This window comes from Motacilla alba, chromosome 26, assembly GCF_015832195.1.
Source record: "Motacilla alba alba isolate MOTALB_02 chromosome 26, Motacilla_alba_V1.0_pri, whole genome shotgun sequence".
In the NCBI taxonomy this organism is placed as follows: Eukaryota; Metazoa; Chordata; class Aves; order Passeriformes; family Motacillidae; genus Motacilla; species Motacilla alba.
The window spans coordinates 2,254,092-2,276,900 of NC_052041.1; the positions used below are offsets into that span (position 1 = coordinate 2,254,092).

At 54.1% G+C, this 22,809-nt stretch overlaps 2 protein-coding genes across 4 annotated transcripts; both read left to right on the forward strand.

Annotated features, from left to right (window-relative positions):
- The first annotated feature begins 49 nt into the window (after positions 1-49).
- On the forward strand, positions 50-7,947 carry LOC119711785 (peptidase inhibitor 16-like). 2 transcript variants are annotated; one of them, XM_038162327.1, is made up of 7 exons: positions 50-356; positions 992-1,205; positions 3,674-3,908; positions 5,144-5,356; positions 5,976-6,085; positions 6,359-6,447; positions 7,442-7,947. In XM_038162327.1, exons 3-7 carry the CDS (start codon positions 3,759-3,761, stop codon positions 7,564-7,566), a joined length of 687 nt encoding a protein of 228 aa, XP_038018255.1. In that variant the 5' UTR covers positions 50-356; positions 992-1,205; positions 3,674-3,758; the 3' UTR covers positions 7,567-7,947. The 2 variants fall into 2 exon arrangements, with proteins under 2 accessions (XP_038018255.1, XP_038018256.1); XM_038162328.1 differs by having other exon boundaries at positions 7,445-7,947.
- A 1,670-nt stretch (positions 7,948-9,617) lies between these two features.
- Positions 9,618-21,100, forward strand: LOC119711781 (peptidase inhibitor 16-like). Of its 2 annotated transcripts, XM_038162316.1 has the most exons (7): positions 9,618-12,938; positions 15,389-15,607; positions 15,861-15,970; positions 16,743-16,831; positions 17,223-17,441; positions 17,934-19,085; positions 19,434-21,100. In XM_038162316.1, exons 1-7 carry the CDS (start codon positions 12,786-12,788, stop codon positions 19,574-19,576), a joined length of 2,085 nt encoding a protein of 694 aa, XP_038018244.1. In that variant the 5' UTR covers positions 9,618-12,785; the 3' UTR covers positions 19,577-21,100. The 2 variants fall into 2 exon arrangements, with proteins under 2 accessions (XP_038018244.1, XP_038018245.1); XM_038162317.1 differs by lacking the exons at positions 17,223-17,441; positions 17,934-19,085 and having other exon boundaries at positions 9,638-12,938.
- Positions 21,101-22,809: the final 1,709 nt, after the last annotated feature.

Here is a 22,809-nt window from a genome sequence, read left to right on the forward strand (position 1 = left end):
AGGAAAGTGTAGTTTTAAATGAAAAGTCAGAACACTTGTGTTAGGGAAATGTCATAAGAAACACTTTGTGAAAACGGAGCAGTTTGGGAAATGTTCTGTGGGTTTTAGCCTGGTTCTGTGGACAAAGTTGATGCAACAGCTCTGCCTCTCCCTCCTTTCTTTTCTTCCCAGCAACAATCTCCATCTTTCCTTCAGAAGTCAGTTGTTTGTAGCCAAACTTTGAGGCGTGGAAGACGATAAACTCCTCCAGAGCTCATAAATATGGGCGAGTAGGGAGAAAAGAGAGATGCTGTTACTCCCACAGCAGTGCAGGAGCCTGTTAGACCCCGGCCAGCCCCGCTGGAGACCCTCGAGACGTGAGTCAGTGGGAGCCCAGGCTTGGCCACTTCTGTGCTGCAGAGTGGGGCCTCTCTGGAGCCAGCAGGCTGGAGCAGAGCCTGTCAGGTGTCGGTGTGTGACTCCTGTCCCTGTCCCCATGCAGGGGCTGCTGCTCCCCAGGGTGGGGGACGGGCTGTTCCTTGAGCGAGCAGAAGGAAAGCTGCATTCCACATGCCCTGTCCCCGCCGAGCCGATGGTTTGGTTATTCCAGCCAGCCCCGAGGGCAGCCACAGACTCCCGGCTCTGCTGTTCGGGGCCATCTCAGCTCTGTGCCCTGTTCTTCCTCTCCTGCTCCCCCGTCTCCTGATGGTTCAGGGCAGAGGCACCAGCCCTATGCCTGCCCCTGTTCCCAGCAGGCTGGGCAGCCCGGGGGCTGTTCCTCAGCTGCCAAATGCTGTCCCCCCGTCACAGACTGGCCGAGGTGGGCTCTGGCTCTGTCCGGGGAGCTGCTGTGCTGCAAGCTGCTCTCAGCAATTGCATCTCGCTGCCTTTGTTTCTAAAGCAGCTGCATTCCAGGGATAGGGGAGGACCTCTGTGGAAACAGGGCTCTGTCAATTGCTGCAGGATTGTTGTTACACATTGTGGGTGACACTGTGCTGGGTATTTACTACAGGGCACCTGTGAGGAGGAGAAAGCTGCTGGGGTTTTCTATGGGCAGCTGGAAGTAGCCTCACGGTCAAAGGTCCTGATTCTCCTGGGGAGCTTCAGTCATCCTGATATTTGTTGGAGAGATAACACAGCCCCTGCACAGGCTGGAAGTCCAGGAAGCTCCTGCAGATCATTGAGAATAACTTTTTGATACAAGGTGGAGGAGCCAAGGAGGAGAGGTGTGTTTCTGTACCAAACCAGGAGGGACTGGTTGAAGGTGGGAAGGTTGGGGAAAGCCTTGCCTGTAGTGACCCATGTTATGGTGAAGCTCAGGATCCTGTATGGGAAGCAAAGGAGTAGCAGGGTTCGAACCCTGATTCTCCAGAGAGCCAGTTCAACCTTCCCAAAGACCTACTTAGAGGAATCCCATGGAATAGGGCTCTAGAAGGGAAGGGGGCCTAAGAAAGCTGGTCCATATTCAGGCATCCAAACTCGGGACCAGTGTATCTCCATGATCCAGAAATCAAGCAAAGCGGGCAGGAGACCTGCACGGAAGAGCAGGGAGGTTCTAGCAATTCTCAAATGGAAGAAAGAAATTTATGGGATGTTGAAAAAGGGACAGGCACATGAGAGATCTAGAGGAACATATTTGGGGTATGCAGGGATGCACCAAGGAAGGCTACAGTCCACTTGGAATTGAGTCTGGCAAGGGACATCAAGAACAAGAAGGGCTTCTCTGAGTACATCAGCAGCAAAAGGAAGATTAGGGAAAATGTGAGGCCGCTGCTGAATCTACTGGGTGTCCAGGGCACAGAAGACACAGAAAAGGTGAAATTACTCAACACCTTCTTTGCCTAGGTCTTTACTGCTGAGAGCAGCGCTCAGGAATCCCAGACATTGGAAGTAAGAGATGAAGGATGGAGAAACGAAAACTTCCCCTTGGTCACAGAAAGTTGAGAGAGATCAGCCAGGCAGACTTAACACCCATAAATCCATGGTGGAATGCACCCACAGGTGCTGAGGGAGCTAGCAGAGGTTGCTGCTTAGCCACTCTCCATCATCTTTAAAAAACCCTGGAGAACAAGAGAGGTGCCCAGTGATTGGAGAAAAGCCAATGTTAAGTCCTGTCTTCAGAAAGGGCAAGAAGGAGGATCTGGGAAACTCCCAGCCAGTCAGCCTCACCTTCATCCCCAGAAATGTGATGGAACAGCTCATTCTGAAGATCCTCACCAAGCACCTGAAAGTAAAGAAGGTTATTGGGAGTGGTCAGCATGGATTCACTAAGAGGAAATCCTGCTTGACCAATCTGATGCCCTCTATGATGGCACAGCAGGATGGGGTGATAAGAGGAGAGCCGTGGGTGCTGTCTGCCTTGACTTCAGCAAGATTTTTGACACTGTGTCCTGTGACATCCCCCTGGATAAGCTCAGGAAATGTGAGTTGGATGAAAAGACAGTGGTTCAAGAGCTGGCTCAATGGCTGAGCTCAGAGGGTTGTGAGCAGAGCAGAATCCCTGGAGGTCTGTAGTCAGTGGCATTCCCCAGGGATCAGTACTGGCTCCAGTCTTATCCAATTTGTTTATCAACAGCCTGGATGAAGGGATGGAATGGACCCTGAGCAGGTCTGGTGATGGTACAGAACTGGGGGAGTGGCTGATCCACCTGAAGGCTGGGCTGCCATTCAGAGGGACCTGGACAGGCTGCAGAGTTGGATGGAGAGAAACCTAACGAGGTTCAACAGGAGCAAGTGCAGGTCCTGCACCTGGGGAGGGATAACCCCACGTGCCAGCACAGGCTGGGTGTGACCTACTGGAGAGCAGCTCTGCAGAGAAGGACCAGGGGGTCCTTGAGTTGACCATGAGCCAGCAGTGTGCCCTGGGGCCAGGAGGGACAACGGGATCCTGGGGGGCATTGGGAAGAGTATGGTGAGCAGGTCAGGGAGGGGATCCTCACCCTCTGCTCTGCCCTGGGAAGGCCATATCTGTGTTGAGTTCTGGTCTTCAAGAAGGACAGGAGTTACTGGAGAGAGTTCAATGGAGGCCATAAAGATTAAGGGACTGGAGCATCCCTCTGATGAGGAGAGACTGCTGGACCTGGGCCTGCTTAGTCTGGAGAAGAGAAGACTGAGAGGGGATCTCATCAATCCATATGAATATATCCAGGAGGTGTCAGAGGATGGTGTCAGACTCTTTAGTGATGCCCAGCAACAGGACAAGGAGCAATAGCCATAGGCTCAAAACACAAGAAGTTCCACCTCAAGACAAGAAAAAATTTCATTCCATGGAGGGTGGCAGAACACTGGAACAGGTGCCCAGGGAGTTATGGAGTCTCTCACTCTGGAGATATCCAAAACCCACCAGGATATGTTCCTGTATCACCTGTTCCAGGTGATTTTGCACAGGGGTTGGACTGGATGATTTCCAGAGGGCCCAACCAACCTCAGCTATTCTGTGATTTTGAGAAAAAGGACAGGAGGTAAACAAGGGGACCCATAAGTGAGGGCTCAGGGGATGGCTGAGGTTTGGAGCAACAGAGGCTTGGATGAAGAATGCCAATCCAGGGATTGGGATTGAGGCATGGAGAGTGACCCTGCATGTTCGTTGGCACCGGCCCCAGTGCAGCCTCTCCATCAAGGCTGATATGTGACATGGGTGTGTCCCACGTGGCTCCAAAACTCTAATAAATACATTTCCTCCCCAATCTTCAAGCTGTTGGGTGTTCCTGGCTCTTGGGAGGTGCTTTAAATCTGACTGCCAGAGCCGTGGGCTGCTGAGAGCAGAAGCTGCCTGCACGATGCTGAGCTCAGGTCTTCCTCCCGTCCTCCTGGTGCTCTCAGTGCTGGAGCTGAGCTGGTGCCTGAGTGATGAAGAAAAGATCATCTTGGATGAACATAACAAATATCGCTCCCAGGTCTCTCCTCCTGCCAAGGCTATGATGAAGATGGTAAGTGGCTTTCATTACAGAGGAATATTGGGGTGCTTGTGTGGTCCAAGGCTCCATCTTCATGCAAGGAGGGATCAGGGAGTTCCTTAGGGGAGGCAGAGCAATTCTCATGTAGGGTTACCAGCAGGTGTTAAGGGAGGGGTTGCCTAAACTGCCTCTGTAGAGAAGAGTTTCCTTTCCCTTTGGAGTTGTCTTTGATCATTTTCTGGAAGTTCCTAAGCGTGATGTGAGTCCTCAGGTGCTCTCCCATGAGAGTGATGCAGCTCTCACCTGAGTGCCTGCAGGAGCTCCCTGTGATGGCAGGAAGGGCAGGTGAGACCCTGCCATGAGCAGGTGCCATGACCTGGAGACTTTGCCATGGTTTTCCAAGGGGTGGTGGGGAATCCTGCTGTGGGGGACACCACACAGTGCTCTGTATTTGCATCACCTTCAAACATGTTGGTCAAGTCTGTCAGTTATTTAGGCCCATCATGCTCCTACTGCTCCCTATGCCTTGTGCAGGGCAGCCTTGGATGTGAGGGATCCCCCATGTTGCTTGAGGAAATCAAATAAGGTCTCACATCAGATGCAGCTGCAACAGGAGCAAAACTGAGCTCTAGAGCTGCTGCTTTTTGTCTTGCTCAGACTCTTGATTTGATTAGAATTTGGCTATGAAGTTTTATCTTGCACCACATGTGATTTTTCCTCATTGTTTGCAAATCATGGGGAGGAGGAGGACAACTGTTCATCCTGGAATGTTGGAGCCCTTTCCTTCTTGGGTCACAGTGTGCGTGGAGGACACCTCCCTGCCTGGCCCAGAAGTTGCCCAAAATGGGTAAAGCCTTTGTGGTTTGGTAAATGGGAGTTTAATAACCAAACAAAGCCAGAAATTCAGGGAGAGGAGTCCTAACCAGTGACTGCAGACTCAAAGAGGACAAAGCCAGAACCCTCAGCACTGTGATGGTTTCTCCAGACTGAGTTGAGGATGCTCCATGATGGTGTTAGATGAGCTCCAGGAGAGGTTGTGAGAGTTGTGCTGGTGCCCTGACCTTCTCCTGTTTGACCCATCAGCCAAGGCTTGTGCTGGGACTGACCATGGAGCTCCTCTCTCCTGAGGATTGTGTTGGGTAGGGGTTTGAATTTTCCTCATGAATGGGGAAACTGCGGCCAGACAGAGCAGGGGTCCTTGGTGAGTGCCTTGTTCCTGTTGGAGAGCCCAGTGTCCCTCCCTGTGTGCTGATCTGAGCTCCTTTCAGACCTGGGACACGGACCTGGAGGTCGGTGCTCAATCCTATGCAGAGAAGTGCAAGTGGGACCATAACGGGAGCCTAGGCAGGTTAAACCTCTTTGCTACGGCTTCAGCCCTGGATGTAAAATTGGCCATTGAAGAATGGAATGGGGAGGAGAAATTCTACAACGTGACAGCATCCGAGTGCGTCCCCGGGCAGTCGTGTGACAACTACATCCAGGTACCAGCTGCCGGGGTGGAGGGGCTGTTGGGACAGGAGCTGGACCACTGCCCCATCTTCTCCCAAAATCTTTGCCAAAAGGACAGGGAACCAGGTGGGATTCACAATGATAGAGGCGGACCTGGGCATGGTGTCAGTCATGAGCGGCCTTTTGGAGAAGAACATTGTTGGGACAAGCTCTGCAGCCCTTTTTTTTTGGCTGCTTAGCAGTGCCAGCTCAGTGCCAGCTTGTCTTGGGTGGAAGGATGAGGTCTCGGAGTGTTTCATCACAGTTTGGGTGAGAGCAAGGAGGAGAAGAGATGGTGGTGGTAAGTGGATGGATGGATGGATGGATGGATGGATGGATGGATGGATGGATGGTTCCAAGACCAAAGCAGAGGTGGTGATGCTCTGCCTGGGTAGACTATATGGTAGGAAAGCTGTGGCACTGGAATATATGACCTTGGGAAGGTGGTTCAGACAGGGGCAAGGGGGAAGATCCTGAATGCCAGAGCAACATGGGAATGGGGATCGGGGACATATGCTGGGAGATTAGGAAGATATTGCAGCAGCCTTTAAGGCCAGGGGAGAGACTGCCTTCACCCTGTCCCCTCACCTTCGACCCTGGTCTTTTCCTTAGGTGATCTGGGCAGAAACAACTCGTGTTGGCTGTGGGAGCAGTTGTTGTGAGAAGATCGATGGAATCGAAACAGAGAGCATGCACCTGCTTGTTTGCAACTATTATCCCGGGTAAGACCCAGGCCCCAATATCCACCCCCTGCTCTGCTCTGAGGGGGGGAGGGATCTGCTCCATGGAGTTGTCTGCCCTGGCTTTAGCTGCCTTGGGGTCAGGCTGGTGAGTAAACAGCCCTGATAGGCCATGGCAGCAGACCAAGACCTGTTGTCTACATTAATCCCATGTTTTGCCTTGGCTGGGATATCCCAGCTGAATCAGCCCCCTCTCTGGGATGGGTGTTTCCCCTTTCCTCATGTCTTCTTTATCTTGGCATTTTCTGCTTCCAGGAGTAATATAAAGGAAAAAAAGCCCTACCGGGAAGGACCCTCGTGTGAAATGTGTCCCAGGAGCACAGTCTGTGTGAACAACCTGTGTGGTGAGTGAGCAGAGCCACATGTGGCCCTGGAGGGGCTGTTGGGACTGAGACCCCCGGCTGGTCTGAGCTCTGAACCCTCCTGGAGCTGTCAGGAGGCCCCTGAACTGCAGTTCCAGGGCTGGACCATGAGACATCAGGAGCAATTGCTGCTCCTAACAGAGGTCAACTGCCTCAAGATGTGGAGGATTGGTCAAGGGCCTTGTACCCCATTAGGCAGCGTTTTTTACCCCTTGTGGGGCAGGAGGTTGTGAGGGCCATGAGATGTCTCCAGATTGAGAACCCCAGAGTGGGTGATGGCCCAGAGTGACCTAAGAGGGCTCAGCTGCTGTTTCAGCCCCTCGCTGGTTTCTGCTGGTCCTGCTCAATGCAGGGATCTGCTGAGGTGAGCCAGCCCTAACCCATGGCACTTTTCATCTCTGCATCTCTTTCATCCACCCTAACAGCCCTGCCAAAACTCACAGCCACAGCCAAAATAGAACCCACTGCATCAGGGGCCACTATAAGCACAGCCAAGCCACCATCCAAAAACTCACTTCCAACTACAATCACAGCCAAGGCACGCCCCACAGCCACACTGCCAACCACAGCCGAGCCCAAACCCCCAGTACTCTCACCCATCACAAGAGCCAAACTAAAACCAATCTCCCAACAACCACCCCAGACAGGCCAAAACCCACCACACCAAAACCCATCACAAAACTGGCTAAGCCTAAACCCACCACAACTCTGGCTAAGCTGATATCTGCTGCTAGAACACCAGCATGTGCCACAATGGCACAGACACGACCAAAAACTGCCACAACCACAAGGCTAGAGCACAAAGACCTGATCCTGTTGAGGCAACTGGGATCACTCTTTCCTTTGACCCCATGTTAGACCCATCTCCAGAGGTTGAGGCAGGCAATGAAGAGCTCCTTGGCTCCTTCACTAAAGAGGATCTTCTACTCTAACTTCATCTTGTCTTCTTGTCCTTCCATGTCTGCCCTGGACACAGAAGAACAGGAGACAAACTCGGACCAGACAAGTGTGGATCTGCCCAAAGGAGGAGCCCCCAGTACCTGCTTGGGCCTTTCGCTCTTCCTCCTCCCCAGTGCCATCCTGGTGGGCCTTCTGCTCTGAAGGGTCTTCCTCAGCTGTCCCTGCACCCCTCAGCAAGGCTTTTGTCAGCGCTGGTTGTTCCACAGCCCTGGGAGGCTCAGGAGACTCCTTGGACAATTCACAGCTCCCTCCTTACGCTGCCTTCTCTGCTGCAGCCCCGGGCAGCCAAGGGCAGCCAGCAGTGCTTGGGGGAACTTTGTCCCCTTCCTGAGGAGACCTGAGGGCAGGAGGGTGTTTGCCATAATGCTGGTGACCTTGGATGCTTCTCCTTTTTCCTGGCTTCTGTTCCATTTCCAGGCTGGAAGTGTTGAGCTCTCCCAAGCACCCACAGATCCCTATGGCTGGCAGGCCCTGCCACAGCCTGACCCCGGGGACAGCAGGGTGACTTGGGGACAATGAGACATGGTGGTTGGCTTTGGTGTTTGTCAGGATGAGTGTCCAGCACAAATGCTCTTTTGCCTCCAAATGTGTTTCAGTTTTGGACATATTTTATCTCTTTCCTATCTTGTCCAGATAGAGTGGCTTTTTTGAGGATTTCTGTTTCCTCCTGGTTCTGGTGGAGCTCTGGCCAGTACTGCCCGGCTGTTCTCCTCTCTCCTTCTCACACTGTGCAGCTCTTGCCTCCTCCCTCTCTCCTCCCCCTCTCTTCCTCTCTGGCACATATCCCATTCCTCAGTCACTCCCAAGCCCCAGATTTATTTTTCGTGTGTGCCTGCACCTGTGTGCACGCACAGAAGAGAAACCTTCCGAGCTGAGAGAGGCCACCAGCTCCTTCATGTAGCTTTTCCTGCATGGCTCATTGCATCATTTCAGTGTATTTGAATTTAGATACAGATCCTGCTTGATGTGTAACTTGTGTGTGTGGTCAGGGAGGACAAATCCCCACATGCGTTGGTACGATCTGAGCTCCAGAGATACAAGTGATGCTGTTGCAGGTCACTGGTGGCTCAGCTGCCCGGCAGCACCAGCTGTGCTGCAGCAGCCCAGCTGCCTGCTCTGAGCTCCCTGGCCAGGCCAGCCCGGCCAGGAGGTGACCAGCAGATGGCACTGGGAGAGGCACCGCTGAGAACTGGGCAGCTCGGCTCGGCCCGCACACCCTGCCCGCAGTCCTGAGCTTTATTTCATCGCCAGCCTCGGATGGAGTTAAGAATCAGATTACAAATAACCTCGTGCCCAGGTGCCGTGGCTGTGGAGCAGGCTGAGCTCCTGCTGCCGAGCTGCCTTCGGGGAGAAACCCCTCCCTGCCTTATGGACAGATGATAAAAATACAGCCCCAGAGGCTGCTCCTCACCCCCGCGAGGGGAGAGGGCTCGCAGCTGGGACAGCACTGCAGGACCCGCTCTGCTTTTGCATCTGCGTGAAGGACAGTGTGGCATTCCCCAAAAGTTCCCTAGAAGCACTCGCAAGAGCATAAAAACATTTCTCCTCCCAGCAAGATCAGGACACTCAGGCAAGCCCTGATTTTTTGCTGGGCTGGATCCCCCACCCTGCTGAGAGCCATCGAGGCACAACGCTGCTGCTGATTATCAGGCAGCAACAGAATCCCAGGACTGGAGTGTTTTATCACTGGCGTGGGGCAGTGAACCTTGTGAAAACTCTTGAGTTTTGTTTTCCTGGAGGTTTTGACTTGTGGGGACAGGCTGTTGTGCAAGGACCTATTTATAGAGATCCTTGCAGCAGAAAAGTCCAACCCAGAAGGAAATCCGCTTTCCTCTTGCCCTGCTCCCCGGGACAGCGGGGCTGAGCCTGCCCACACAGGCCTTTGGGGAGCTTGGCCTAATGCTGAATTTGGGGGTTTAGGCCAGGGCAGGGTTTGGTGTGGTGCACAGGGGAGCGCACACAAACATTCAAGGGAGACTTGTGCAGCATTTCCACTCCATTTCTGGGGTTGGCATAAAGGGGACTCGGGCACTGGGGTGACCCTGGCAGAGACTCTGCCCGGTTCTTACAGCCCTGTGGCCCTGCGTGCTGGGAGGAGGAGAAGGCATTCCCCATCAGCTGTGCTGACCGGGGTGAAATGGTGGCATTTGTGGTGTTTATGAGGCTTGCCTTCTTCATGAACCTCACCTGCTGGCTTCCCTCCATCCCTGGGCCTGTTCCCTGCAGGGACAGGGAGGTGTTTGCTGCTGGTTGAGCGAGAGGAGCTTCCTTTGCTTCAGCTGCTGAATCTGCCATCAATGCAGTGGGTCAGAAGGGTTGGGGTGAGCACCTGCACCCTGCTGGGTATTTGCATTTGGGGTTGTGCTGCTGGCAGTTCCCTCCAGCTTCCAGGTGTTCCCTCAGAGTGCCTGGGCTGAAAGTGCTCTGGTTCCACAATGTCCTGTGAGGGTCTGGGGAGGAGCCACCTTTCTTTACATTGCTTCCTGTCTGCCTTTTCCTAAAAGGTGTTGCCCTTCAAGGCCATTGAAACCATCTTCAAAACTGAAACTGGAAGGCAGTTCTCCTGGGAGTAAGGAATCTATTTTTGCCAAATCTGCCAGGGTCCAGTCTGCAGCACAGCTTCCAGAATAGCTCCTCTCTTCAGCTGCCAGAGTGGAGGGGTGCTCACACCTTCTGCATTGCCAGGGTGGGAAACCCACAATGGCAAAACTGGGATGACCAAAGGGAGATTTGATACCTTGCCCAAAGAGCTGCAAGTGAGCCCTAGTCATTTTTCTCATCTTGAGTTCCAGTTTCACAGATCCTTGGAAAGGCTGCAGGAGGCTGGGACCTCCCTAGAGAGTCTGGTGTTCCTAGTGACCTGCTGAGGTGGAATTGGCTGGGAATGGGGCTGTTCCTGCAGCTGTTGAGGCATTGTGGTGACAGACACAATCAGATGAGTCACAGATGAGGTGTCTCACTGTGGCTTCCCTCACCTCAGCTCTCCTTGGCACTCACTGGACTGGTTTGGACAATACCCCACTGTCACCCTGCCCAGCTCAGAGGAATTCCCTGTCAACACTTGTGTCCCAGCATTTTTAAATAATAGAATGGATGAATGAATAGTGTGGAAGACAATAAACTCCTCCAGAGCTCATAAATATGGGCGAGTAGGGAGAAAAGAGAGATGCTGTTGCTCCCACAGCAGTGCAGGAGCCTGTTAGACCCCGGGCAGCCCTGCTGGAGACCCTCGAGACGTGAGTCAGTAGAAGCCCAGGCTTGGCCACTTCTGTGCTGCAGAGTGGGGCCTCTCTGGAGCCAGCAGGCTGGAGCAGAGCCTGTCAGGTGTCGGTGTGTGGCTCCTGTCCCTGTCCCCATGTAGTGGCTGCTGCTCCCCAGGGTGGGGGACGGGCTGTTCCTTGAGCGAGCAGAAGGAAAGCTGCATTCCACACACACTTACCTAATGCCGGCTGGACACGAGTGTCTCAGCTCCAGGGTGGGGCTTGGACCTTGCACTGCTAATCTTGATGCTTCAGACTGGCTCCAGAAGAAGCTGTCAGAGCAGGTTGGGAGTTGAGAAATGGCCCTGCACCCCTTTGGCAGCCGCCCTGCACTTGCCAAAGGCATCAGCTCTTACTCACGTTTCCTCATGAGCCACATGTCCTGGTGATGACTCCTCCAGGGCTGTTTGCTCTTCCCCACAAGCTCTGTGTATCCAGTTTTCCTTTATCCTTGTTGCCACACTATCTCCTGCAGGGCTCAACCAGGGTGCTGTAGTGCCAGGGGCTATGAGGGGCTTGGCCCTGTATCTCCACATCACCTTTGGAGAGACCAGCACCTGTTCTGGCCTAGTGGAAGGTGTCCTGCTCATGGCAGAGGGGTTGGAATGAGCTCTCAGGTTCTTCCTAACCCAAACCATCCCATGGCTCTATGATTCTCAGCACTGCTTTGTTTCTTGTAAGCCAGGCCACGGTGAGCTGGCCAGCAGGAGCTGGAGCCCATACTGAAGTTTTCTAGATGTTTCTCCAGGTCTCCAGAGATCCAACAGCAAATGTGTGGGGGTGTCTCCATCAAGAGACAGATTTAACTTAGCAATGCATGGGAATCTCTGGTTTGACCGTCTGAGTTGAAGATCTGGTGACATCTTGGCCTTAGAGCCCACTTGCAGGAATTGTTGGACAATTGAGGGCATGGCCGACCCCAGAGCTAGTGAAGGACAAAGTAATGCTCAGAGATTTGGGGGGCAGCAGGAGAGCTGTTGTGGTGAGAGAGGTGATCCGCGTGGCCCAAAACCGGAGGAAAACCGACCAAGCATTGCCTGGGGAGCGGGGAGGGGAGCGGGAGGCGAAGCCGGCGGTGTGTGATGAACTCGGCTCCGCTCTCCGGAGCTGCCCACCCGCTGATCCTCTCTGACAGGCTGCGGTCCCAGCGGAGCTCCTGGAGCCGGGCCGGGCGGTTGCACAATCGCAGATGGGGAGCCGAGGCTGGAGCAGCCCGGGGGGCTCGGCCGGAGCGGCTCCGGCGCGGGGGCTGCGGGACACGGGTGTTGAACACGGGTGTTGAACACGGGTGTTGAACACGGGTGTTGAACACGGGTGTTGAACGCTCCGGGTGCCTGCGGGGCGGGAGCGCAGCCTGTCCCCGCCGAGCCGATGGTTTGGTTATTCCAGCCAGCCCCGAGGGCAGCCACAGACTCCCGGCTCTGCTGTTCGGGGCCATCTCAGCTCTGTGCCCTGTTCTTCGTCTCCTGCTCCCCCGTCTCCTGATGGTTCAGGGCAGAGGCACCAGCCCTATGCCTGCCCCTGTTCCCAGCAGGCTGGGCAGCCCGGGGGCTGTTCCTCAGCTGCCAAATGCTGTCCCCCCGTCACAGACTGGCCGAGGTGGGCTCTGGCTCTGTCCGGGGAGCTGCTGTGCTGCAAGCTGCTCTCAGCAATTGCATCTCGCTGCCTTTGTTTCTAACGCAGCTGCGTTCCAGGGATAGGGGAGGACCTCTGTGGAAACAGGGCTCTGTCAATTGCTGCGGGATTGTTGTTACAGATTAGGAGAAAAGGAGCAGGAGGTAGAAGAGAGGACCTGTAACTGAGGGCTCAGGGGATGGCTGAGGTTTGGAGCAGCAGAGGCTTGGATGAAGAATGCCAATCCAGGGATTGGGATTCAGGAACAGGGTCTGTCCCAGAGAGAGGACCCTGCGTGTTCGTTGGCACTGCTGCCTCTCCATCAAGGCCGATATGTGAGATGGGTGTGTTCTGCGTGGCTCCAAAACTCTAATAAATACATTTCCTCCCCAATCTTCAAGCTGTTGGGTGTTCCTTGCTTTTGGGAGGTGCTTTAAATCTGACTGCCAGAGCCGTGGGCTGCTGAGAGCAGAAGCTGCCTGCACGATGCTGAGCTCAGGTCTTCCTCCCGTTCTCCTGGTGCTCTCAGTGCTGGAGCTGAGCTGGTGCCTGAGCGATGAAGAAAAGAAGATCATCTTGGATGAACATAACAAATATCGCTCCCAGGTCTCTCCTCCTGCCAAGGCTATGATGAAGATGGTAAGTGGCTTTCATTACAGAGGAATATTGGGGTGCTTGTGTGGTCCAAGGCTCCATCTTCATGCAAGGAGGGATCAGGGAGTTCCTTAGGGGAGGCAGAGCAATTCTCATGTAGGGTTACCAGCAGGTGTTAAGGGAGGGGTTGCCTGAACTGCCTCTGTAGAGAAGAGTTTCCTTTCCCTTTGGAGTTGTCTTTTGATCATTTTCTGGAAGTTCCTAAGCGTGATGTGAGTCCTCAGGTGCTCTCCCATGAGAGTGATGCAGCTATCACCTGAGTGCCTGCAGGAGCTCCCTGTGATGGCAGGAAGGGCAGGTGAGACCCTGCCATGAGCAGGTGCCATGACCTGGAGACTTTGCCATGGTTTTCCAAGGGGTGGTGGGGAATCCTGCTGTGGGGGACACCACACAGTGCTCTGTATTTGCCTTTGCAGGTGAAGGGACTTTTCTCTATTGGAGGGAATGTCAGCTTGTCAGTCAAGGTCTTTCAGTTATTTGGGCTCATCACGCTCCTAATCCTTGCCATGACTTGGTGTCTTGGAGATGTAGGATCTCTTGTTTTGCTTGGAGAAATCAAGTCAGATCATCAGTGGGACCTGTAGTAGGACCAAAAACAAGCTTGGTGCTGCTGCTGCCTTTTGTCTTGCTCAGACTCTTGATTTGATTAGAATTTGGCTATGAAGTTTTATCTTGCACCACATGTGATTTTTCCTCACTATTTGCAGATCACACAGAGAAGGATAGTTGTTTATCATGGACAGTTGGAGTCCTTTCCTCTTTGGGTCACAGTGTGCTTGGAGGCCCTGCCTGGCCCAGAAGTTGCCCAAAATGAGTAAAACCTTTTTGGGTTGGTAAATGGGAGCTTAACAATTAGAAGAAGCAAAAAGCGAAACTCAGGGAGAGAAGGCCTGACCAGTGACTGTAGACTCAAAGAGGACAGAGCCAGAACCCTCAGCACTGTGATCCCATCAAACCCACCAGGCACAGCAAACTCAGAATATCAGGGCATTGGAGCCAAAGTCATAGAGAAAGCCTGAGGGAAACGATCTCTCAGGGTCCTTAAGTCAATTCCAAACCTGTAGGGGGGTGCTCCTGGCTGAAACTTTGATTGCAGCCCCTGTGCTTTGAGGTCCTCCCTCCACAACTTCTGCTCCTGTTTCAACACACAGGACCTGCTCGCAGTCTGGAGCCAAAGGCTTTTTCATTTTGAAGCCTAGCAAATGTTTAGCTCACAGCAGCCCTGATGATTTCTCAGCAGAGGTTTTCCATGAGAACACCATCCCCACCTCCCTCCTGGGACCTTTGCTTGGGCTGAGTTTGCTCTGTATTCACCTGCTGCCGTGGCACTGTGCCTGGCTGAGGTCACTCCGTGCCTCCTTTTGGGACCTGGGGCTGGTTGCTTTGGAAATATTTAGTTGAAGGGGGGAATCTGTAGCCTAAAGCCACTTTACTAATGAGGCAAATCTGCAGGTGTGAGTCCACTGTTTATGGAGCCCAGCTCCGTGTCAGAGGGAGAGGGGTGTGTGCTCCTCAAATTGGGTCTCCAGCCATCTCTGTCAGCGTGGCTTGGGGCCATGGTGGGAGGTGAACAAACACTCTGTGTGCCATCCAGGTGTTTCCTCCCCCCAGTGCCTTCAGGCCTGTCCTCATCCCCCCGACACCCCAATGGTGACATGTCCTCCTGTCTGGCACCTTTTGGATCCAGCCCTGGCTCTGTCCGGGAAGGTTCCCCCTCAGGACCCCTGATTGCAGGGCTGCCTTCCAGAGCCAAGCTGCTCTCTCCATCAAGGATGGTCCAAACAGCTGCAGTGCAGGATTCCCCACATGCATCCCTGCAAGGAAAGCTCTCCACCTCCTCCTCCTCCTCCTCCTCCTCCTTGTTCTCCTCCTGCACGTCCTTGTGGCCGGGGGCTCAGCTGGTGGCGGGGCCGCTGCCTCTCCAGAGGGGGCTCCTGGCTGGCAGCCAGGCAGCCAGTCTGGGTTCCAGGCAAACAGATGATGTTTCCCAGGAGCCTGTGCTCCCGGGCTTTGTTCAGCTGCCAGGAGAGATGTGTCCCATTCCCCTCCTATCCCCACCCTGGGTGAGGAGAGATGGCCCCAGACCCCTCTGGCGTGACCCACAGTGGGTTTCCTTCCTTCCTCCATGACTTCATGGTTTCTCCACGCTGACTTGAGGAAGCTCCATGATGGTGTTAGATGAGCTCCAGGAGAGGTTGTGAGAGTTGTGCTGGTGCCCTGACCTTCTCCTGTTTGACCCATCAGCCAAGGTTCAGTTTGTGCTGGGACTGACCATGGAGTTCCTCTCTCCTGAGGATTGTGTTGGGTAGGGGTTTGAATTTTCCTCATGAATGGGGAAACTGCGGCCAGACAGAGCAGGGGTCCTTGGTGAGTGCCTTGTTCCTGTTGGAGAGCCCAGTGTCCCTCCCTGTGTGCTGACTCTGAGCTCCTTTCAGACCTGGGACAAGGAGCTGGAGGCCCTTGCTCAATCCTATGCAGAGAAGTGCATCTGGGACCACAACAAGGAGAGAGGCCGACGGGGAGAAAACCTCTTTGCTATGGCCCCAACCCTGGAACTAGAATTCGCTGTGGAAGACTGGAATGGGGAGGAGAAATTCTACAACTTTACAACATCCACGTGTGTCCCCGGGCAGATGTGTGGCCACTACACCCAGGTACCAGCTGCTGGGGAGGAGGGGTGGCTGCTCAGCAGAGCTGGGTGCCAGATTTTCTCAGACAGAGAGATGAACTCTGAGTGTCTCTTCGCAGCTTGGGCAAGAACAGAGATGGTGGTGGATCCTGAATGCCAAAGCAACATGGGGATGTGGGATCTCTGTGGGATGAGGAGGTCTTTGGAGCAGCCTTTAAGGCCAGGGGACAGGTTGCCTTCACCCAATCCCCTCACCTCCACCCTGGTCTTTGCCTTAGGTGGTCTGGTCAAACACGCATCAGATCGGCTGCGGGGCACATTTTTGTGAGAAGATCGATGGAATCGAAACAGAGAACATGCACCTGCTTGTTTGCAACTATTATCCCCCGTAAGTCCCGGGCCCTGCACGGATTGGTGCATCTCAGCAGGGTTTCTGTGCTGGAAATGCCCTGGCTTCAGCCCTTGTGTCACAGCAGGGTTTGTCCTCGGTCAGAAATAGAAGTTCCAAATAATGCTTCTGTTATCTTGGGTTGGTCCCAGACTAAGGAAGGGTTGTCTGGAGATCCTGACCCATGTTTGTGACTGCTGAGCGCTGGTTCAGCTCCTGGAACACACCCAGGGAGGGACCTTCTTCCCCGAGAGCTGCTCAAGGCTGCGGGTACAAACACTTCCCTGCCCTGGGCCTTGTTCTTCCCTGCCTGCAGCCACTGTTCCCTGGGGTGGAGAAGCCATTTTGCAGCAGCAGGAAGGGTTGGACATGGGAGGAGAGCTGGATACCCCCTTCCCAGGCCTGGGACCAGCCTTGGCACCACTGGCTTGGAGCCACTGAGAGCACCAAGAGTGGCTGGTGGCTGCAGACCTTCCTGGGGCCTGGAGCAGAAGTGAGGCAGAATTCCCTATCCCAATATCCATCCCCTGCTCTGTTCTGAGGGGGGGAGGGATCTGCTCCATGGAGTTGTCTGCCCTGGCTTTAGCTGCCTTGGGGTCAGGCTGGTGAGTAAACAGCCCTGATAGGCCATGGCAGCAGACCAAGACCTGTTGTCTACATTAATCCCATGTTTTGCCTTGGCTGGGATATCCCAGCTGAATCAGCCCCCTCTCTGGGATGGGTGTTTCCCCTTTCCTCATGTCTTCTTTATATTGGCTTTTTCTGCTTCCAGGGGTAACATGAGAGGCAAAAAGCCCTACATGGAAGGACCCTCGTGTGAAATGTGCCCCATGGACACAGTCTGTGTGAACAACCTGTGTGGTGAGTGAACAGAGCCACATGTGGCCCTGGAGGGGCTGTTGGGACTGAGACCCCCGGCTGGTCTGAGCTCTGAACCCTCCTGGAGCTGTCAGGAGGCCTCTGAACTGCAGTTCCAGGGCTGGACCATGAGACAGGACAACTGCCTTAGGATAAGGAGGAGGATTGATCCCATTAGGCAGCATTATTTGCCCCTTGCATGGCAGGAGGTTGTGAGGGCCATGAGATATCTCCAGGTTGGGAACCCCAGAGTGGGGAATGGCCCAGAGTGACCTCAGAGGGGTTGGCTGCTGTTTCAGCCCCTTGTTGGTTTCTGCTGGTCCTGCTCAGTGCAGGGATCCATTGAGGTGAGCTGAGCCAGCCCTAACCCACGGCACTTTTCATCTCTCACCAGAACTCGTTGTAGAAGAGACCACTCCGGCCTCTGTGACAACAAAGGCAAGGCCATCCACCCCAGCCACAGCCAAACCTGAGCCCACAGACAAACCTGAAACCACAGCCAAACCAGAGCCCACAGCCAAACCTGAACCCACAGCCAAACCTGAGCCCACAGCCAAACCAGAGCCCACAGCCAAACCTGAACCCACAGCCAAACCTGAACCCACAGCCAAACCAGAGCCCACAGCCAAACCTGAACCCACAGACAAACCTGAAACCACAGCCAAACCAGAGCCCACAGCCACAGCCAAACCAGAGCCCACAGGCAAACCTGAGCCCACAGCCAAACCTGAACCCACAGGCAAACCTGAGCCCACAGCCAAACCTGAACCCACAGCCAAACCAGAGCCCACAGCCAAACCTGAAACCACAGACAAACCAGAGCCCACAGCCAAACCTGAACCCACAGCCAAACCTGAACCCACAGGCAAACCTGAACCCACGGCCAAACCAGAGCCCACAGCCACAGCCAAACCAGAGCCCACAGCCAAACCTGAGCCCACAGCCAAACCAGAGCCCACAGCTGAACCAGAACCCACAGCCACAGCCAAACCAGAGCCCACAGCCAAACCTGAGCCCACAGCCACAGCCAAACCTGAACCTACAGCCAAACCTGAACCTACAGACAAACCAGAGCCCACAGCCAAACCAGAGCCCACAGCCAAACCTGAACCCACAGCACCAGTTCACACCACAGCTGAACCAGAACCCACACCAGCATCCACCGCAGCCAAACCAGCACCTACAACACCAGTACGCACCACAGCAAAACCTGAACCCTCACCAGTGTCTGCCACAGCCCAGTCTGAGCCCACAAAACCAGTGTCTACCACAGCCAAGCCAAAACCCACAGCCACACTCCCAACCACAGCCAAGCCCAAACCCCCAGCACAGGCACCCTTCAGCACAGCCAAGCCAAAACCTGCCAGCACGCTCCCAACAACAACCCCAGCCAGGGCAAAACCCACAACACCAGCAGCCAGTACAGCCAAGCCAAAGGCCACCACAGCTATGGCCAAGCCAATACCCACCACACCAAAACCCACCCTGACAACCACTGCCACTGAACCAACAACCACCACTAGAACCAAGATGACGCCCACCCCCCTGAAACCCACCACAACAAATACTACCACCAAACCAACACCCTCCACACCAAACCCCATCACAACCACGCCCACAGCCAAGGCAAAACCAACCACAACTATGGCCAAGCCAACACCCACTCCACCAAAATCCACCCCAACTGTAGCTAAGCCAAAACTTGCTACAGCTGCAGCCAAACCAACACCCACCGTCCCAACATCTACCACCACTACAGCCAAGCCAACACCTGGTGCTACAACACGAGCACCTGCCACAACAGCAAAGACACAACTGAAAACTGCCGCAACCACAAAGCCAGAACCAGAAAGACCTGATCCTACTGAGGCAACCAAGATCACTCTTTCCTTTGAGCCCACCTTAGACCCAGATTATAAAGTATCTCCAGAGGCAGACACTGGAGAGCCTCTTAGCTCCTTTACTACAGAGGATCCAGCCTTATTAGAAAGCATGGGCACAGCCTTCAGCCCCAGACCAGTCCCAGAAATAAAGAAAGGTGTCAAAGAGCACGGGAAAGAGAAATCAGCCTTTCCCAGTCCATCTCCATCCCTCAGCCTAGGTGTTCCAGAGATGAAGCTAGGTTCCAATAGAGCTGAGCTCATAACCCCCTCCAAGTCAGTGCTCCTCAGCCCTGAAGAGCCCACGTTCTTGCGCTTAACATCATCCTCCAAAGACAAAAAAGGGCCGAGCCCCCATTTCCAGACCTCCCTCTCAGGTAAGGCAACCGTGGAGTTTGTCCTGGCATGGACACTCGGACATTCAGGGATCCCCAAGCAGCATGGAGAGGGCTTGGGAGGAGCAGTGTCAGACTGGTCCTTTGGATCCTCCTCTTGTATGTGGCACCAAGCCTCTTCCTCACTCTCTGCTCTAACCCTGATTGGATGTCTTGTCCCTGCAGCATGGTCCCATTCACAGCCTGCTCCCACTAACGCACAGCTTCCCTGGACCAGAGCTCCGCTGCCTCGTGGAGCCTTGGGGCACGTCATGGTACACCTGCATGAATGGGAGCTTCTCTTCTACCAGATCTTCCCCTCTAACTCCACATTTTCCTCTCTTCTTCCAGCAGGTGCCCTGGACACAGAAGAACAGGAGACAAACTCGGACCAGACAAGTGTGGATCTGCCCAAAGGAGGAGCCCCCAGTACCTGCTTGGGCCTTTCGCTCTTCCTCCTCCCCAGTGCCATCCTGGTGGGCCTTCTGCTCTGAAGGGTCTTCCTCAGCTGTCCCTGCACCCCTCAGCAAGGCTTTTGTCAGCGCTGGTTGTTCCACAGCCCTGGGAGGCTCAGGAGGCTCCTTGGACAATTCACAGCTCCCTCCTTACGCTGCCTTCTCTGCTGCAGCCCCGGCCAGCCAAGGGCACTTTGGGAACTTTGTCCCCTTCCTGAGGAGACCTGAGGGCAGGAGGGTGTTTGCCATAATGCTGGTGACCTTGGATGCTTCTCCTTTTTCCTGGCTTCTGTTCCATTTCCAGGCTGGAAGTGTTGAGCTCTCCCACCCATCTGCCCGTGTGGCTGGCAGGCCCTGCCACAGCCTGACCCCGGGGACAGCAGGGTGACTTGGGGACAATGAGACATGGTGGTTGGCTTTGGTGTTTGTAGATGAGACACGGTGGTTGGCTTTGATGTTTTTTTCCAGCAGAAATGCTCTTTTCCTTTCCCAATGTGTCTGTCGCAATTTTGGACAAGTTTTACCTCTTTCCCTTCTTGTCCAGATAGAATGGCTTTTTTGAGGATTTCTGTTTCCTCCTGGTTCTGGTGGAGCTCTGGCCAGTACTGCCCAGCTGTTCTCCCCTCTCCTCCCAAGCCCCAGATTTATTTTACGCGTGTGCCTGCACCTTTGTGCATGCACAGAAGAGAAACCTTCCGAGCTGAGAGAGGCCACCAGCTCCTTCCTGTAGCTTTTCCCTGCATGGCTTCATTCTTTGCATCATTTCAGTGTATTTGAATTTAGATACAGATTCCTCTTGACATGTAACTTGTGTGTGTGTGGTCAAGGAGAACAAGACCCCACTTGTGTTGGTACGATCTGAGCTCCAGAGGTACAAGTGACATTGTTAGAGGTTATTGGTGGCTCCTGGGCCTGTTGCAGGACTACTGGCACTGTCTGGGCCACTGTGTTTTGTTACCCCACGTCTGTCCTTCCTTCACCTGAGGATTCCCAGTCAGGTGTGTTGAATGTGTGCCAAGCTTTGCAGACAGGTGGAAGGAAGATAACAGGGAGATACAGCTCCTTCTCTGGTCGCTGCAACCTTTTGTTTCTTACAGATGAGGTGGAGGATGACCTGCAGGCCATTATTCAGATCCTCCACTGCTGCTCTGTCCTGTGCATCCCCAGAGCATGCACTGAATAAATCCTGTTGTGAAAGTCTGTTCACTCTCTCTCTGGGGGATCTGGACACCTGGGAGCTACTTGCTATTAAAATGCTCTTAATTATGTGCTTACATAGAACTGCTAAAAGACAACATGACTTCTGTGAGTCCTGAAGGGGTTTTTTGGCTTTCCGAAAGCATCCATGTGCTGCCTTTTGTAAGGGTGTAACTTAATGTTTTTAAACCTTTGTTAAAGCAGCAGGAGGCCATGGGGATAGAGGATGACGTAGGGAATTTTTCTTGAGCATCCAGCTGAGTGTAAAGTAAAAATGTGTCCCCACCAGGAATTCTTGGGCAAGGGAAGCAAGAGAAAAAGATCTCAGAGCAAAAAAAAAGAAATAAAAACTATGGTTGGAGCACATCTGGTTCCCTGTTTTAGGAAGCCCAGCACAAGCCTCTCACACCCTAAACATAATTTCATCTTTGCAGCACAGAAAAAAAGTTAAATTCCAAGTGTACATCCCCAGATTCTGTGTTTTTTGCAGTGTTTTCACATCAGAACATCCATCTGGGAGCAGCAGAAGGGGAAAAGGCAGAATCAGCACTGGAGTGATGCTGGTATCTGACTTTGCCCTTTGCTTTTCCCAGCAGAGCTGCCCTGCAGCTCCCCATTCCCGTTCTCCGTGCTGCTGCAGGAGCCCAGCTGCCTGCGGGCTGCTCTGAGCTCCCTGGCCAGGCCAGCCCGGCCAGGAGGTGACCAGCAGATGGCACTGGGAGAGGCACCGCTGAGAACTGGGCAGCTCGGCTCGGCCCGCACACCCTGCCCGCAGTCCTGAGCTTCATTTCATCGCCAGCCTCGGATGGAGTTAAGAATCAGATTACAAATAACCTCGTGCCCAGGTGCCGTGGCTGTGGAGCAGGCTGAGCTCCTGCTGCCGAGCTGCCTTCGGGGAGAAACCCCTCCCTGCCTTATGGACAGATGATAAAAATACAGCCCCAGAGGCTGCTCCTCACCCCCGCGAGGGGAGAGGGCTCGCAGCTGGGACAGCACTGCAGGACCCGCTCTGCTTTTGCATCTGTGTGAAGGACAGTGTGGCATTCCCCAAAAGTTCCCTAGAAGCACTAGCAAGAGCAGAAAAACATTGCTCCTCCCAGCAGGATCAAGACACTCGGGCAAGCCGTGATTTTTTTGCTGGGCTGGATCCCCCACCCTGCTGAGAGCCATCGAGGCACAACGCTGCTGCTGATTACCAGGCAGCAACAGAATCCCAGGACTGGAGTGTTTTATCACTGGCGTGGGGCAGTGAACCTTGTGAAAACTCTTGAGTTTTGTTTTCCTGGAGGTTTTGACTTGTGGGGACAGGCTGCTGTGCAAGGACCTATTTATAGAGATCCTTGCAGCAGAAAATCCAACCCAGAAGGAAATCCGCTTTCCTCTTGCCCTGCTCCCCGGGACAGCGGGGCTGAGCCTGCCCACACAGGCCTTTGGGGAGCTTGGCCTAATGCTGAATTTGGGGGTTTAGGCCAGGGCAGGGTTTGGTGTGGTGCAGGGGAGTGCACACAAACATTCAAGGGAGACTTGTGCAGCATTTCCACTCCATTTCTGGGGTTGGCATAAAGGGGCCTCGGGCACTGGGGTGACCCTGGCAGAGACTCTGCCCGGTTCTTACAGCCCTGTGGCCCTGCGTGCTGGGAGGAGGAGAAGGCATTCCCCATCAGCTGTGCTGACCGGGGTGAAATGGTGGCATTTGTGGTGTTTATGAGGCTGGCCTTCTTCATGAACCTCACCTGCTGGCTTCCCTCCATCCCTGGGCCTGTTCCCTGCAGGGACAGGGAGGTGTTTGCTGCTGGTTGAGCGAGAGGAGCTTCCTTTGCTTCAGCTGCTGAATCTGCCATCAATGCAGTGGGTCAGAAGGGTTGGGGTGAGCACCTGCACCCTGCTGGGTATTTGCATTTGGGGTTGTGCTGCTGGCAGTTCCATCCAGCTCCCAGGTGTTCCCTCAGAGTGCCTGGGCTGAAAGTGCTCTGGTTCCACAATGTCCTGTGAGGGTCTGGGGAGGACCCTCCTTTCTTGACATTGCTTCCTGGCTGCCTTTTCCTAAAAGGAAGTGCCTATTCCTCCCTGCCATT

Coding starts and splice junctions, on each gene's coding strand:
- LOC119711785 (XM_038162327.1), top strand. CDS start 3,759: ATGCTGAGCTCAGGTCTTCCTCCCGTCCTCCTGGTGCTCTCAGTGCTG. Junction 5,357..5,975: donor CGTGTGACAACTACATCCAG/GTACCAGCTGCC, acceptor TCTTTTCCTTAG/GTGATCTGGGCAGAAACAAC. Junction 6,448..7,441: donor CTGTGTGAACAACCTGTGTG/GTGAGTGAGCAG, acceptor CCCTGGACACAG/AAGAACAGGAGACAAACTCG.
- LOC119711781 (XM_038162316.1), top strand. CDS start 12,786: ATGCTGAGCTCAGGTCTTCCTCCCGTTCTCCTGGTGCTCTCAGTGCTG. Junction 15,971..16,742: donor GTTTGCAACTATTATCCCCC/GTAAGTCCCGGG, acceptor TTCTGCTTCCAG/GGGTAACATGAGAGGCAAAA. Junction 16,832..17,222: donor CTGTGTGAACAACCTGTGTG/GTGAGTGAACAG, acceptor ATCTCTCACCAG/AACTCGTTGTAGAAGAGACC.